The 12,834-nt window shown below is 50.3% G+C and overlaps 1 protein-coding gene across 2 annotated transcripts in view; it reads left to right on the plus strand.

Moving 5' to 3' along the window:
• The window catches only part of DIS3L2 (DIS3 like 3'-5' exoribonuclease 2), a 200,706-nt gene that overhangs the window by 154,176 nt on the left and 33,696 nt on the right, over positions 1 to 12,834 (plus strand). For both annotated transcript variants that reach the window (XM_075418170.1, XM_075418171.1), the window contains one exon: positions 7,050 to 7,129. In XM_075418170.1, the coding sequence (XP_075274285.1) occupies positions 7,050 to 7,129 (80 nt within the window). The remainder of the gene's footprint in view (positions 1 to 7,049; positions 7,130 to 12,834) is intronic.

Raw genomic sequence — 12,834 nt, forward strand, 5'->3', positions numbered from 1 at the left:
CAGGAATGGAGAGGAGGTCCCACCCCCAGATGTAAGTCACCCTTTGCTCTGCTGCCCATTTGCACCCAGTTGTTCTTCTGTCCTGTGACGGGGCAAGGCTGGCAAGGAGTTTCTGTTAAACACAACACTGTCACGCTTGCATCACACTTCCGTCAAACCCTCATGCCCAGGAGCTCCAGGATGCATACGTGGGCTGGCTGTGGAGCATACTGGGCATCCAGCATGTTCCTTGCTGATTCCTTTCTGTACCTGCTCTGCATTTCAGTTTGAGGGTTGAGATGTCTCAGGAGTAGTGACAGTGGGGCAGGAAGAGCAGCTGCCGGTGATGTCCCCTTCAGAGCACCCTTTCCCCGAGGATCAGGCTTATGTGACTGCTGATTTTACCTCTCTGCTTGTCTCTGTCTCCTGGGGATCGGCACTGCTGAGGGGACAGGGCAGCAGGGGTGGCTTCAGGAACCTCCTAGAGTATTTAAACCTTCACCTGGAAAATGTGCATTTAGGGATGAGGAGAAAGGGTCTCACTGAGGAGGCAATGGGTGAGATGGGATCACTTTAGAACCAGTTCAGAACTTCCAGCTGGCAGTCTCATAACTAGGTGCTGAGATTGGCCAAATATTCACTGTTTGCACTGCTAAAAGGGAAGGACCACCCCAACCCAACGTGACAGGTAACTTGATGAGCTGGTAGCAAGTTTTCTTGTCTTTTCTCTTTTTCTGCTGTAGCACTTTTGGTTTCTCCTTTATTACTCCTATCCTGTCCTTACCCATGTTCTTCAGTCTCTACCAGGGTCTTTCTCCAGCAGTTTTGAACTGCAGCACAAATAGAAGAGCTTGTGGAAGAAGTGCTTCAGTCTCAAGAGCAGCTTCTTTAAGTGAAAACACAGCTGTGAGGTTTGCAGGCTGCGCTGCTGTAAGGGCTCGTCCAGCCAGCACAGCCAGCACCACTGCAGTCCTTCCAGCACGCAGGAATTGGGAAATCCATTGTGAACAAGATTGAGTTTGATGGCCTACGTGGAGGCAGATGGATGTATTTTTAAGGGACAAGGTGCCAGAAAACTCTGTGATTACGTTACTGGAGCATGGCTCGCTTTTTGTGGTTTTAGAAGTGAGTGTCAGGACTTCAGGGCTATTTTTTTCAGGTCAAAACTGAAGTTTGGGCAGGGCATAAAAACCTGCTTGATGACTAAGTTTATTCTTAAAAAGCTTTCTAGAGCTTACTGGAGAGGGGAGCCTTTATTCTGAGGGGGAGCTGATACCAGTCTGTTTGGACTTCCACGCAAATGGGGTTAAAATTGAATTGAGTGCCAAGGGTAGAAGAGAACCCTTGCCTTTCAGGAGACTGTTCGTGTAATCTTTAGATCCAGTCCTTTGGTTTTTCTCTTGGAGGCTGTGTTCTGCCTCTGCTCCTTGCCCTGGGTGAACTCTTTCTGCCTGAGTACCCCACCACATTGGTGGAATTACCTTGAACAGTTATAACCAAGGCTGGCCGAAGCATGCCCTTACATTGCCCCAGAATTGGAACATCTGAAATCTTTGACCTCGTTACTCAGCTGAACCGATAATGCCTCTCTGATACGGTGCGTGTGCAGAGAAACCTTTTCATCTAATGATGGAGCTTTGCTGATTGGAGCCAAGGCTGGGAACAGGGGGATCCAAGCCAAACCTTTTAATCAAGGGGCATGCAGAATTTTCCCAGTCAAGTCAATATAGGTACTGGCAGCGTTTCAGCAGCCAGAAGGCTGCTCCTCACGCTCTCTCCTTCTTGGATCTACCAAGCTTTATCGCATGACTGGGCCCCTGATTGCTGCAGATCTGAAACCTTCTTTAAAATGAGAATGGCTGCTGGCTGCACCAAAGCCTCAAGGTCCATGACAGTGTGAAGCGCTGCTCCCCCTTTTCTGAAAAGCCTCTTTCTGGCCTTGGTGGAGGAAGCCCCAAGATGCAGGCAGCTTCACCTACGCCTCCCACCAAGGCCTGTCTGTATGGAGCGGGGCATTGGGTCCCTGCAGGGATCAGGCAGCACAGAGCTGTCAGTGTAGAGAAGGGCAGCTGCCCTGAGCCCTTCTACTTTTGCTGGTGTCTTGTGTCTGTCCGTGTCTGTGTGCTGGATCGGTGTTTGCTCACCACTGTCAGGGGAGTGTGTGGCAACCTTTCTGTGCAGATGAAGCATGTTGCTGTCTGGTGGATGGAGGAGCAAGGAAGAGCAAGGAGACATCCCACTGTCAGTCAACTGCATGCTCTGCTGGATTTAAGGATGTAGGAATAGAGAGTGGGAGGATGTTGCCAACCTGAAGAGTGGAGCCGTTGCACAAGCGTTACATGCGCACAGCCCTCTGTGCCCAGTGACTGATGTGGATGGGAGATGACTCTCCTTGAGATGACTTTCTTCAAGGAGGTGGCATTAGCTTCACCTCGAGCCTGCAGTACGTGCCACCAAACATCACCAAGGATCAGCCACGTGCTGTGAGTACATTCTCTTGGTCCATCAACTAATCACCAGATAACATGCCCAGACCTGCTTGTTACGTTGGGTACCACGGAGGCAAGGACATCCTGCCCATCAAACCCTTTGAATTTCAGCACCCCGTTCCTCTTCTGTTTGGGTGTGTTGCAGTTGTGTCTGGTGGTGAGCAAACCTATCCGTCACTGTATCCACACAGATCCCAATTACTCCTTTTGACAGCTCTTATTCACACACCTCCCTGTGCCTCTGACATCTCAATTATTGATGGGGCTCGCCTGGTAGGCAGCACTCTGTTCTCAGCGTGGCTACGTTCCAGCTCCCTTTCCCATTGAGTTCACGCACGCACCATGCCGAGCGTTCCTTTATGTGCAAAGCTATTGAAGTGGAAAGGGATCTTTATTAGCATGTGAGCTCCAGGGCTACGCAGCCCAAGAGGACAGTGCAAGCCAAATTGCACTGCGCTACGGCGCTGGGAAATTTCCTCTCCCCCTCCTCTCCCAGTGAAGCCCAGCAGTGTCTTGTAAAATGAAATGATCTCATATGTTTAATGCTGAAGATCCCATGACCTGATGAGTCTTGCTTGTGATGGGGTCACCCTGCACTTGTGTTTCTGTATGAAACCTCAGTCCCCTGTTGCCCCTGCAGGCACAAAATCTGGTATTTTGAAGAGCAGTGCCCTTTCCTTTGTCTTGGTATTAGTTTGTTTGCTGGCTTTACAGCAAGCCTTTGCATTCTGACAAGGGGCACTGACACACAAATAAGGGAGCTTCAAAGCAGCACGCGGTGTTGGAGCAATGTTGTCGAATTGGTTAAGAGTTACAGCTGTGCCAGAGGGACAATTGCGAAAGCCCGCTTGTTTTGTAGGGCTTCGTGTATCTGGGAGGCTCTGGATGTCTGGTGACATTGCTGTAGCAGAAGTCAGATAGGAGGAACGATAAAGTGGTCAATCAACTCCTGACATCTCTCCTGCCCCCAGCCTTGCCCTGCAACCTTCTTTAATTCAGAAGTAAGGAGAGGCTTTGTGCTTAGTGAACAAAGGCAAAAGGGAAGGGTGGCTTCTGGAGAAGATGGGACCAGAGAGACAGAGCAGTGTAGGGTGTGCAGAGAGCTGAGAAAGGACACTTGAGTTTTGTTCTCAGAGATCTGTGGCGGCAGGCACCTCACAGCTTTAGCATGAGAGGAAAGATCTGTGGAGCAGACCTTCCAAAGCACCAAGGTGCTGGGGAGCAGAAGTGCATTTGCAGCTGAGCACAGTCATGCAGAAGCGAGCCTGTGCCTGAGGGTGGTCAGCGGAGAACTCCCGTGGCTCCAGCGGCAGAGAGGACCCAAATACATATTATCGAGTGGGTGCGGACAACCTTTTCAAGCTTAGTAGGAAGCTTACAGTCTCTGCATCCCGGTTTGCCTCCTGGCAGTGCTCAGCTAGTGCTTCTCTACCTGCCTTACCCACTCTCCTTCCGCCCTGGGACAAGTTTTACCTGTGGGCTTTGTGCTCCCTGCAAAGACCAAATGCTACCAAATGAGCAAAGGCAGCCAGAGCGTTGCTGGTGGCCACAGCCAGAGTCACCATCCGTGGAGGTGTTCAAAAAACATATAGATGTGGCACTTTGGGACATGGTTTAGTAGGCACGGTAGTGTTGGGTTGACAGTTGGACTTGATGGTTTTAGAGGTCTTTGCCAACCTTAATGATTCGATGATTCAGGGTCTGTAAGGACTCCTGGCATGGGTGACAATCACAGGTCCCCTCTTCGTCCTCCTGGCTGCCTGTGACAGTGCATCAACAGGGGAGATTTGCACAAGAGCAGCTTTGCGCATCAGCGGCAGCATGGCTGCCTTGAGCTATGGTTGTGCTTTAGTTGTCTGTCAGCCTGACCCTGGCATTTCTCTGAGTGGGGTCCTCTTATCACTGCGGGCGACAGCAGCATCCTGTTGCCTGACAGGATTGCCCCAGGTGGCCAAGCCATATATAGTCCCTGTTACACAGGCCTTGCTGGCGCTGATGGGTAAGCAGAGACAGCTAAGCCTGCCAAACAGGGTGTGTTTTATTTGTCTGGAATACCATGAGCAGACAAAAAAGGGTTAAAATAACAGAAAGTTGAAAACCCGTTATCTCTGGGAACTGTGATCTTTCCTCTTTGGGTGGGCAGTTCCATGGGACCCCATCCCCCTAGATAGTGGAAAGGTCACCTTCCCATACCTGATTGCCCCACAGCTTTCCCTGGCAGCATGTCCAAACAAGGCTGTTTTCCTTCCCAGCCCTTTTCCTTCCTTCCCTTCCCCTGGACTCGTCTCCTTGCACAGATCTGGCTCCAGCCTTGGGTGCTGCTGGGAGCCCAGAGCCCAGGTGAGCTATAACCAGAGATGCTCGGTTACTGCAAGCCCAAAGCCCGCTGAGCTGAGAGCTGCAGACAAGGCTCAGGCATTCCTGAGTCAGTCCTGATCAGAAATATTGTTGAAAGTGGCCAAAGTCACACTTTTGCCTGATTTTGCACTTTCTTTTGTGTTTCTTCTCTAATGACTCTGCAGTGCAGTGCCCTTTCCTCAAAGTGCAGGACCAGGTGGAGCTGTGCCCGAGATAACTGCTGTGCCTTTTGCCTCTGAGGTGCTTTCTGATACTTTAGCAAGAAAGCTGTGGAAAACCTGGCCCAGAAAAAATGGCTTTGGGCTGTTCCCAGTTCCTCCTTCAGTTCCCCTAACCAGGGCAGCTCACCTGGGGGGGACTCTGGTTACGGACAAGTGACTTTTGCCCGTGCGACAGCAGGTGATCGCTTGTCTCCCTTGGGGAGGTTGCTTGTTTCTTGCCAACCTCCTGCTCCCATGGGGTGGCTGCCATGTACCATCATAGCATCAGGAAAGGCTGGAGCTGCAGCCTGGCTTCATGGGTCTCAGACAGAAGAAACGTCCCCAGCAGGCCCTGCTAGTCTTGCATTAGGCCCCCGTCTCCAAAATGGATCTGAGGAGTCTGCTAAGCTGTAGTGAGATCAGGGTTTGCAAGAGGGGGGAGTTGTGGAGAGCGTTAAGAGGACGGCGATATGAATCGTGATGCTTGTACCATGGACACATGCAAAGCACAGACACGTGTGTTACACGCTGTCGCAGGAGCATGCGTTTCAGAAGGGCTTACAGAGTTAGGGGCATAGCAGTCAAGGAAGATCAGCTGGGTTTGGCCTCAGCCTCGTACTCGATTCTTAACTCAGTATCCAAGATGGTGAATTTTTCAATGATTTCATGGTATGCGGTTTTATTTGGGTCAGTGAGAGCCCAGTGTACGACTTTGCTACCCTTTAGGGAAGGGAAAATCAGCGCACCATCTAATGATTCAGCACACGGGGTTTCTTAACAGCCTACGGGAGAAAGGTGTTTGAATTCTGTGTTCATTCCTGAATATGCTCTGAGTTAGCAATTTCCTTCGAGCCCAGAGGAGAAGAGTCTGTGATCAAATGGAGTGGCTCAACACTGCTCTCTCCTCCTTTCCCTGTTTAAAAAGGTTGGGCTCATCGTAACAAACCTCCTTCGACTTTCAGCCCTCGCAATGATCTTCCCAGATCATTTCAAGAGTCTTGCACGACCCAGCAGTGGTAACAGCCCTGCTGCTAGTAATCTCTGTGACCCCAAAAAAGCCAAGGCGCTCAGCGCATGAAGACCACAGCTACCTCCTCTGAAGGTGCTGCCCCTCTTACCCAGCCTGCTGGCTCCTGGTCGGGGTCTGCAGCCCTTTTGCAGAGCAGGGGGGCTGCACCTCGTGGTTGCAGGAGATGGTGGGACCCTGGTCTGGAGCCCAGCAGCCTTCCCCTGGGGAAAGAGGGGCTGCTTGGATGTGCAGGGCTGTTGTAGGGCTCAGCCCCGTGCTCTTTTCTAGGCAGTTCAGCGTATAAAATCATGGGAGACATTTTCAGCAAAAAAGTTTCCCCATAGAACTGTTCTGTTGCTTGTTGAAAGAGGATTAATTTTTCCCCCTTAAATAAAATGAACCATGTTTGAAATCTGAAAGCCCTTGCTGAACGCCTTCTTGGAGCTGCAAAGAAAGCAGCTCCCAGGTCACATTATAGCCTCCTGCCGGACGTGGATCCAAACTGCAAACCCTTCTAACAGCTCTTTAATAACTCTGCACAGAAGGAAAAATCTGTCACCTTTCCCTCTGTGGTTTCTGCTCTGTTCTAATGCACTGGAGGAACGAGATGGAGCCGGGAAAGTTTTCAGAGAAAGACTCGTGGGAACTACAGCTGCCGATGGAGAAGACTCATTTCTTTAGTGTCTGAGGGGAACCGCAATCGCTTTGGTGAAGGGTGGTGTGTGTGGGTGGGTTTGGAGGGGTGAGCCGTTATGACCCATGCATTTCAGAAGAACCACAAACACTTTATAGTAACAAAGGGTGGAAAAAGCGAGAGGTTTCTGCAATGCATGTGACTTTTCCCTGAGGTTTGGAACCCCGCGGTATGTTCCAGGCCACGGTGTTTGCGTGTCAGTGAGTTAAGCTTTCTCCCACAAGCCTCACTTGAAGTTGCTGTGATGACTGAGAGCCTAAAATGTTGCTTTTTTTTTTTCCTCTCTTTTTGTTCTCCCCCACCCCCTCTCCTTTCTGCAGCTGAAGCTCTCGTTTACCTTGGACCAGGAGAGTGGGATGCCTCAAGGCTGTTATATCTATCAGTACCGGGACAGCAACAAGTAAGTCCTGGGGAAGATTGCACACAGCAGATAGAGGAAGGTGCTTTGGAAGGAGACTGCTCTGCCTTCTGGCAGAGGGCTCACAACTGCTTGTACCACTTAAAAGTAGATTAAAGCAGGCTTCAGGCTTGACCTGAAACTGGGAACAGCTCCTGTAAAGGCCATATCCTTTAAAATACTCGAGGCCCTGCAGCCCCCTTTCTTCTGCGGCATTTCAAAGCTGCTTTTATTTGGCTAAAAGGCCAGCTCATGGGTACCACGGGCTCTGGCAGAACTCAGCCAGGCTTTGTCCAGGGGTGTTTGCAGCTCGGGTACTGAACAGCTTTGTGCTGGGGTGACTCTGGGAACGTGGGCGGGGGGTAAAAGCATCCAAGGTTGCACAAGCCTCAAAGAGGGCAGCCCTCACTTCTGCTCAGCTACAGAGAGATGCAGCATCCCGTTCTTTCTGCTCAAGCTCACGCATGGGTTCACAGAGTGGCCTTTCGTTTGTGGTACTGTAGCCCCAGTGCCGCCACGCACTGTTTTTATAAGGTACCTTATGATATTCAAGGTTTGGGTGTGTTTGGAGCACAGAGTCCTCAATTTCTACGTATTCTGCCTATTTTTACTAGCTGCTGTAGTGAACTGGCACCCAAGATGTTTTTATTTCAAATCACATTCTCATTATCAAATTGACAGCGGCAGCACAGTTCAGGATATTTCTGTGTTCATGTCGGGTTACTTTGCCTGAATACCAGCATGTCATAAATCCATAGCCTGCTGCCTCCACCCATATAGTTCTGCTTCTTGCCAGCTATTGAAGGTTAACCTAAAAAAGGAGGGTATGTGAAATTGTAAATGAATGGGACAGCCTGTAACTAGATCCGCTCTGAAATGCTGATGAGCGCGGTCCTGTCAAGGAAGAGGGACATCCACAAACAGCACCTACCCCTTTCTAAGCTGGGAAATCTCAATGTTGAAACAGGAAGGGAGATCATTTCTGGGGAATCCTTCCCGCCTGTGGATGGGCGATTAGCAATGCAGTACATGGTCCCATCCCAACTGTCCCAGCCCCGGAAGCACGGATGAAGAAAGCTGTTACCTCCAGCACCAGCAAGCTAACAGGGAGACGTGCTGCTCAGTGCAAAAGCATAAAATCAACAAGGGAAGAGCATTTGCTTTTGAGGTTTTAAAAGGCGGTGGCACACAATGGGCAGGGAGGAAAAGAAAACCCTCAGACCTACTGGGGTTTGTTAAGGATGTTTATAGATCCCGTGTTTCCGATTGTGTGGTGTATATCTCAAAAATCATCAGCAGCAGTTTTTTCTGCCACAGACCCTCCTCTCCCTGGGCTCTGGTGGGTGTTTTGTGCCATTGTTTGAGGAAACTCCGGGGATGGGAGTGGAGCTATTTTGTCTAAGCACTAAGGCCAACAGCAATTCTGCTTGGAAACCTTGCTTTTAGCTGCGAGGGATCCAGCATGTGACAAAGTAGCTGCGGCGTGTTGGTAGCTGTTGATTTAGAGATGTATGGCTGTGACCTGCGTTTCAGGCAAGCGTGGGAGCCGAACCACCCCAAGCCATGCCAGGCGGCATCATGGGTTGCAAAAATACGGTGTGGGCAGGGTGAGTGGGATTGCAAGTAAACCCAGACTTTGTGCATGTCTGATGGATCCGCACTGCAATTATACCTCCCTGCAGGGCCCCATGCTCTGTATTTTATAGTTTGCTTGACCAGCCTGGGGGGAGCAGGATCCCATTTCCCAGGGAGAGCCTCACTAAGTCTGCGCACACACTTATTCCCCTAAGCCCTGTGCATGCAGCCCAACAGCTCTGACAATCCTTGGCCAGTGAACTGAAGCGTGAAGGTCTGTGCTACGGCTGATGTATTCTTGCAGGTGAAGTGCCCTTGTGCCAAACGTGTGCTTGGTTCTGGTTGTACTCTGGGTGATTTTGGAGGAGCCCATGTGCACTGCAGCTTTACTGGCAACCGAGTATTGCATGTGAATGGTGTAGTGGAGCACCAGACACAGCTCCTGCTCAGCCAAGCAGAGACCATACTTCTCAAGCAATGAGCCTTTCATAGGGTTAATTTGTTATCCATACAATAGCATGGCAGTTGTCGTGATAATTTTTCCGTAGCAATTTCCCAGGGTAAAGGCCTTGTGTTCTCCAGAGCCTAGTCAGGCGTTGGTGGTGCTCATCAGGACCCAGGGGGGTAACAGCTCTTCTGCATTCTCCTAAAGATGTATCTAGAAATTAAAGCAATGCAACATTGCTGTCTGCACCATGTTTTGGAGCTGTTTACAGCCCAGAGAAGAAATGCTGGTGATACACTGTGGATCCCTGCAAGCTCGTGCATGGGAAAGACTGGCAATGCGCACCCCGGAGCCCAGCATCCTCGGCAGCATGTCGGGCCTGGGACCCGCTCAAGGGACACACTTGTGGTGGGAGGGCAGGCGTGTGGAGCTCTCGAGCAGCAGCTTTAACAGGAGGAAGCGGAGGTGATCCCAGTTCCTGGGAACGCATTCTGACCTGGGGAGTGTGCCCCGTGCCCTGGAGATAAGTGTAAGTGGGGCGGTGCATGGGAGGCTCAGTGTCACCCTGGTCACTGGAGGAGTGTCCCTTTCCCTCCAAGTGGCAAATGCTGTTCCAAGCTGCAGCCAGACGGGGCCACCGGAGAACAGTGGATATTGGCCTCCCGCTCACAGAACAAAGGACTGCAGCATTGCTGAAAGTGTAATTACCAGAGCAATTAAAATTTCTATTGCTTAGGCTAGAAGTGCAAGTACCATGCAGGCTCTTACAATGGCAATCAATTGGAGTTTGTTCCTTCTAAAATGATAAAACCCTGCCGAGCGATTTGGGGAGCCCAGACTCAGCGGAGCCTCCGGAGTCTTGGACTGAGAGCAGAAGAGGTTCTGAGCCGCCAGCTGCTCGCCCCTCCACCCCCTGCCATAATATATTGGTATCCGATGGCACTGGATAGTCCCAGTAGTGATCCGAGTGCTGTACTTGGAGTCGTATGGAGGACAGAGGCTGTCACTGTCCCTGCAGTCACAGGCGTGAGAGCAGGGGACATCATTTCTCCCCTTCTCCCCTGCTCAGATCCCAACACTTTCCTCCCCTTGACTGCCAGTCTTTCCCAGCCCTTTAGTCCTTCCTGGCCCCAGAGGAAATGACTTGACCTCATGCAGAAGCAGTCAGTCTGCTTTCTTATTTTTAAGCCGGGTTACTTAAATTCTCCCTAATGGGGATCAGTCGGTATAATCGACAGGGCACTGGGCTGCTGCTCCGGGAAAGCTGTCCTGTGACGGGAGCACTGAGCCGTGACACAGGGACAACCGGTGACATGTGCTGGGTGACATTTGGAACAGGAGCATCTTGTCAGCCTTCACATAGCCCCAGAGTGATCACATCCAGGAGAGGACAACCCTGCCAGCCGTCCCACAGTGTGACTGCAGCACACGTGGGGTGTGGAGGGTCAGACTGGCTTTCTGCCACTGCCTTCTGCGCAAGCTGGGTTTTTCTGTCCCGGCATAGGATCCAACTACAAAACCCAGCCAGGCAGTAAAAGGCCATCGAGGCCATTCACGTCCACCATGGCTCATGAATCCCATCTTACAACACGCACTCACCAGTCCCAGATCTAGGAATGTGATACCGGCTGTGCTGAGGAAGCACGGGCTGCCCGCTCTGAAGCCTGCCTGCCTGGTGCGGCTGCTCCTACTCTTGTGGGCTGCCAGGCAGCAGGAAGGATTAGGTCAAGAAAGGTCACAGATGATCATGAGAGTCTTCTTCCAGTTCAGGTGCAGGAAGAGCCAAAGCCAACTTGAGATTCCCCTGGAAGAAACTACTTGCAAGAAATTTAATGTCTTTTGGCTGTATCCAAAAAACAGAAGATTCAATTTCTTTTCTGCGTTCACTGTCGCTGTCCAGACACTTCTCTGGAGACCGCCAAGGCTCTGCTCACCTAGCCACAGCAAGTCTGACCCTTCAGATACCCTTGTCTTCCTCCCAAGACTCTCTGATTATCATCACCTTTCTCAGATGATGTAGTGCTCAGGGTCCCTGCCATCCCAGACCCACCGAGGAGCTATAAATCCCTGTCAAAATTCATCCTGTTACATGGGCCATGTTTGTAGGGCATTGTGAAGCTCTCCTGTCCCCAGCTGGTTCTCCTCCAGCATGGTTTTCCTGCTCCCTTAGCCTCCAGGTATTGGTCTCTGTTGTAGGTCCCTTCCTCACGTCTCAGATGCCGCCTTCGCTGATAGACCAGCTTGCGGTTCGCCAATGAATTTCATTTTAATTCCTTGCTGCAGCTGGGGTTTGTGTCAGGTTTATGAATTTGCAGTGGGGACTTTCATGTTCTCTTCAGAGTAATTTCTAAACCCAGAGGAGCAGCATCTCGCATGGAAGCACTTAGAGACCTCTTACAACAGCAGCGTTGGAGTATTGATCATTTTTTCTCTCTGGGGACCCGGAGTGCTACAGATAGAGCTGCTGTGCAGTGTAGCCACTTGCGGGCAGCACCACACAACTCTTCAGGATGAGAAGTGAAAAATAGCTCCAGTTGAAAGGAAAAGTGGTGCCCCCTTTTATATAGAGATCAATGATGCCTGGTACATTGGATTATCACTTAAAACACCAGGACTTCAAATGCCAGGGTGCATGCACTCCTGATGCTGACAGGCTAGTGATACATAATGCTGTTTGGGTTACCAACTGAGCTCCTCTGTGCAATCTTTTCATAAGGGGAATGTAATATCTGCAGTGATGTACCCAACGTTACATCAGGAGAGCCAGCCTATAATTATGCTTGAATTGTTTGAACGGGTTATTTGTCACTAACACATTAGCTCACTCCATTTGTTGCTACCATTCAGGGCTGCAGCAGATTTGGTGTAAACAGAGCTTGGGTGGAGGTTTGGGGGTGTTTATTTTTCTGAATAGAACAAAGCAGAATTGCTTGGAGTTTATTCTTTTTTGCTCAGAGAGCTGTTGACTGGGAGGGCTAGGAATAAAATATGTAAAGCAGCTGACACAGCGTAATTGATTTGTTTTCAGATGAACTTCCCAGGTATACAGCTCATATGTTGGACTTTAGCATGGACCTGGTTGCTTTGCAATGAGCTGGCAGGTTTACCGTAGTATGTTGACGGTTGAAATTTATGATCTTAGAGGTCTTTCCAACCTTAACGATTCTATGTTTTTTTCCTTATGTGAAACTGAGGCTTGCAGAGTGGGTTGTTTGTGCAAGGAGCTGCAGCACAGCTCCCACAGTCACTGGGTGCCTGACCTGCCTTATTACGTGCGTTTTCATGGCAGGAATCCCAGTGAAGCAGCACTGCTTGTATTGGCGTAAAGGAAGTGGTCATCTCCTTGATGGCATCTGATTTTCTGGTTAGTGATTTGCAAATATGCTCTCTGACCTACGTGGCCAGGGAAGTCTCTGAAGGTGGCATCTCCTCATTTCTTGTGTCTGGCAAACTGGGATTTCATGGAGGAAATCCATATATGCGTAATCCCTTGACATCACAGGCTTGAATGGATGGTGTCTAGTAGCAGTTATTCACCTGAAGCTTATGAAATGCCTTGTTCAAATTTCAGATCAAAATAAAATTCATTCCATTTCCAGAAATGGATCTGCCAGCCAATGTCAAATTCTCCAGGGTGGGATTTTCACTTTGAGGTGCCCTGTTGGACAAGGTGGCTTATCTGGGATGA

This window comes from Opisthocomus hoazin, chromosome 4, assembly GCF_030867145.1.
Source record: "Opisthocomus hoazin isolate bOpiHoa1 chromosome 4, bOpiHoa1.hap1, whole genome shotgun sequence".
Taxonomy (NCBI): Eukaryota; Metazoa; Chordata; class Aves; order Opisthocomiformes; family Opisthocomidae; genus Opisthocomus; species Opisthocomus hoazin.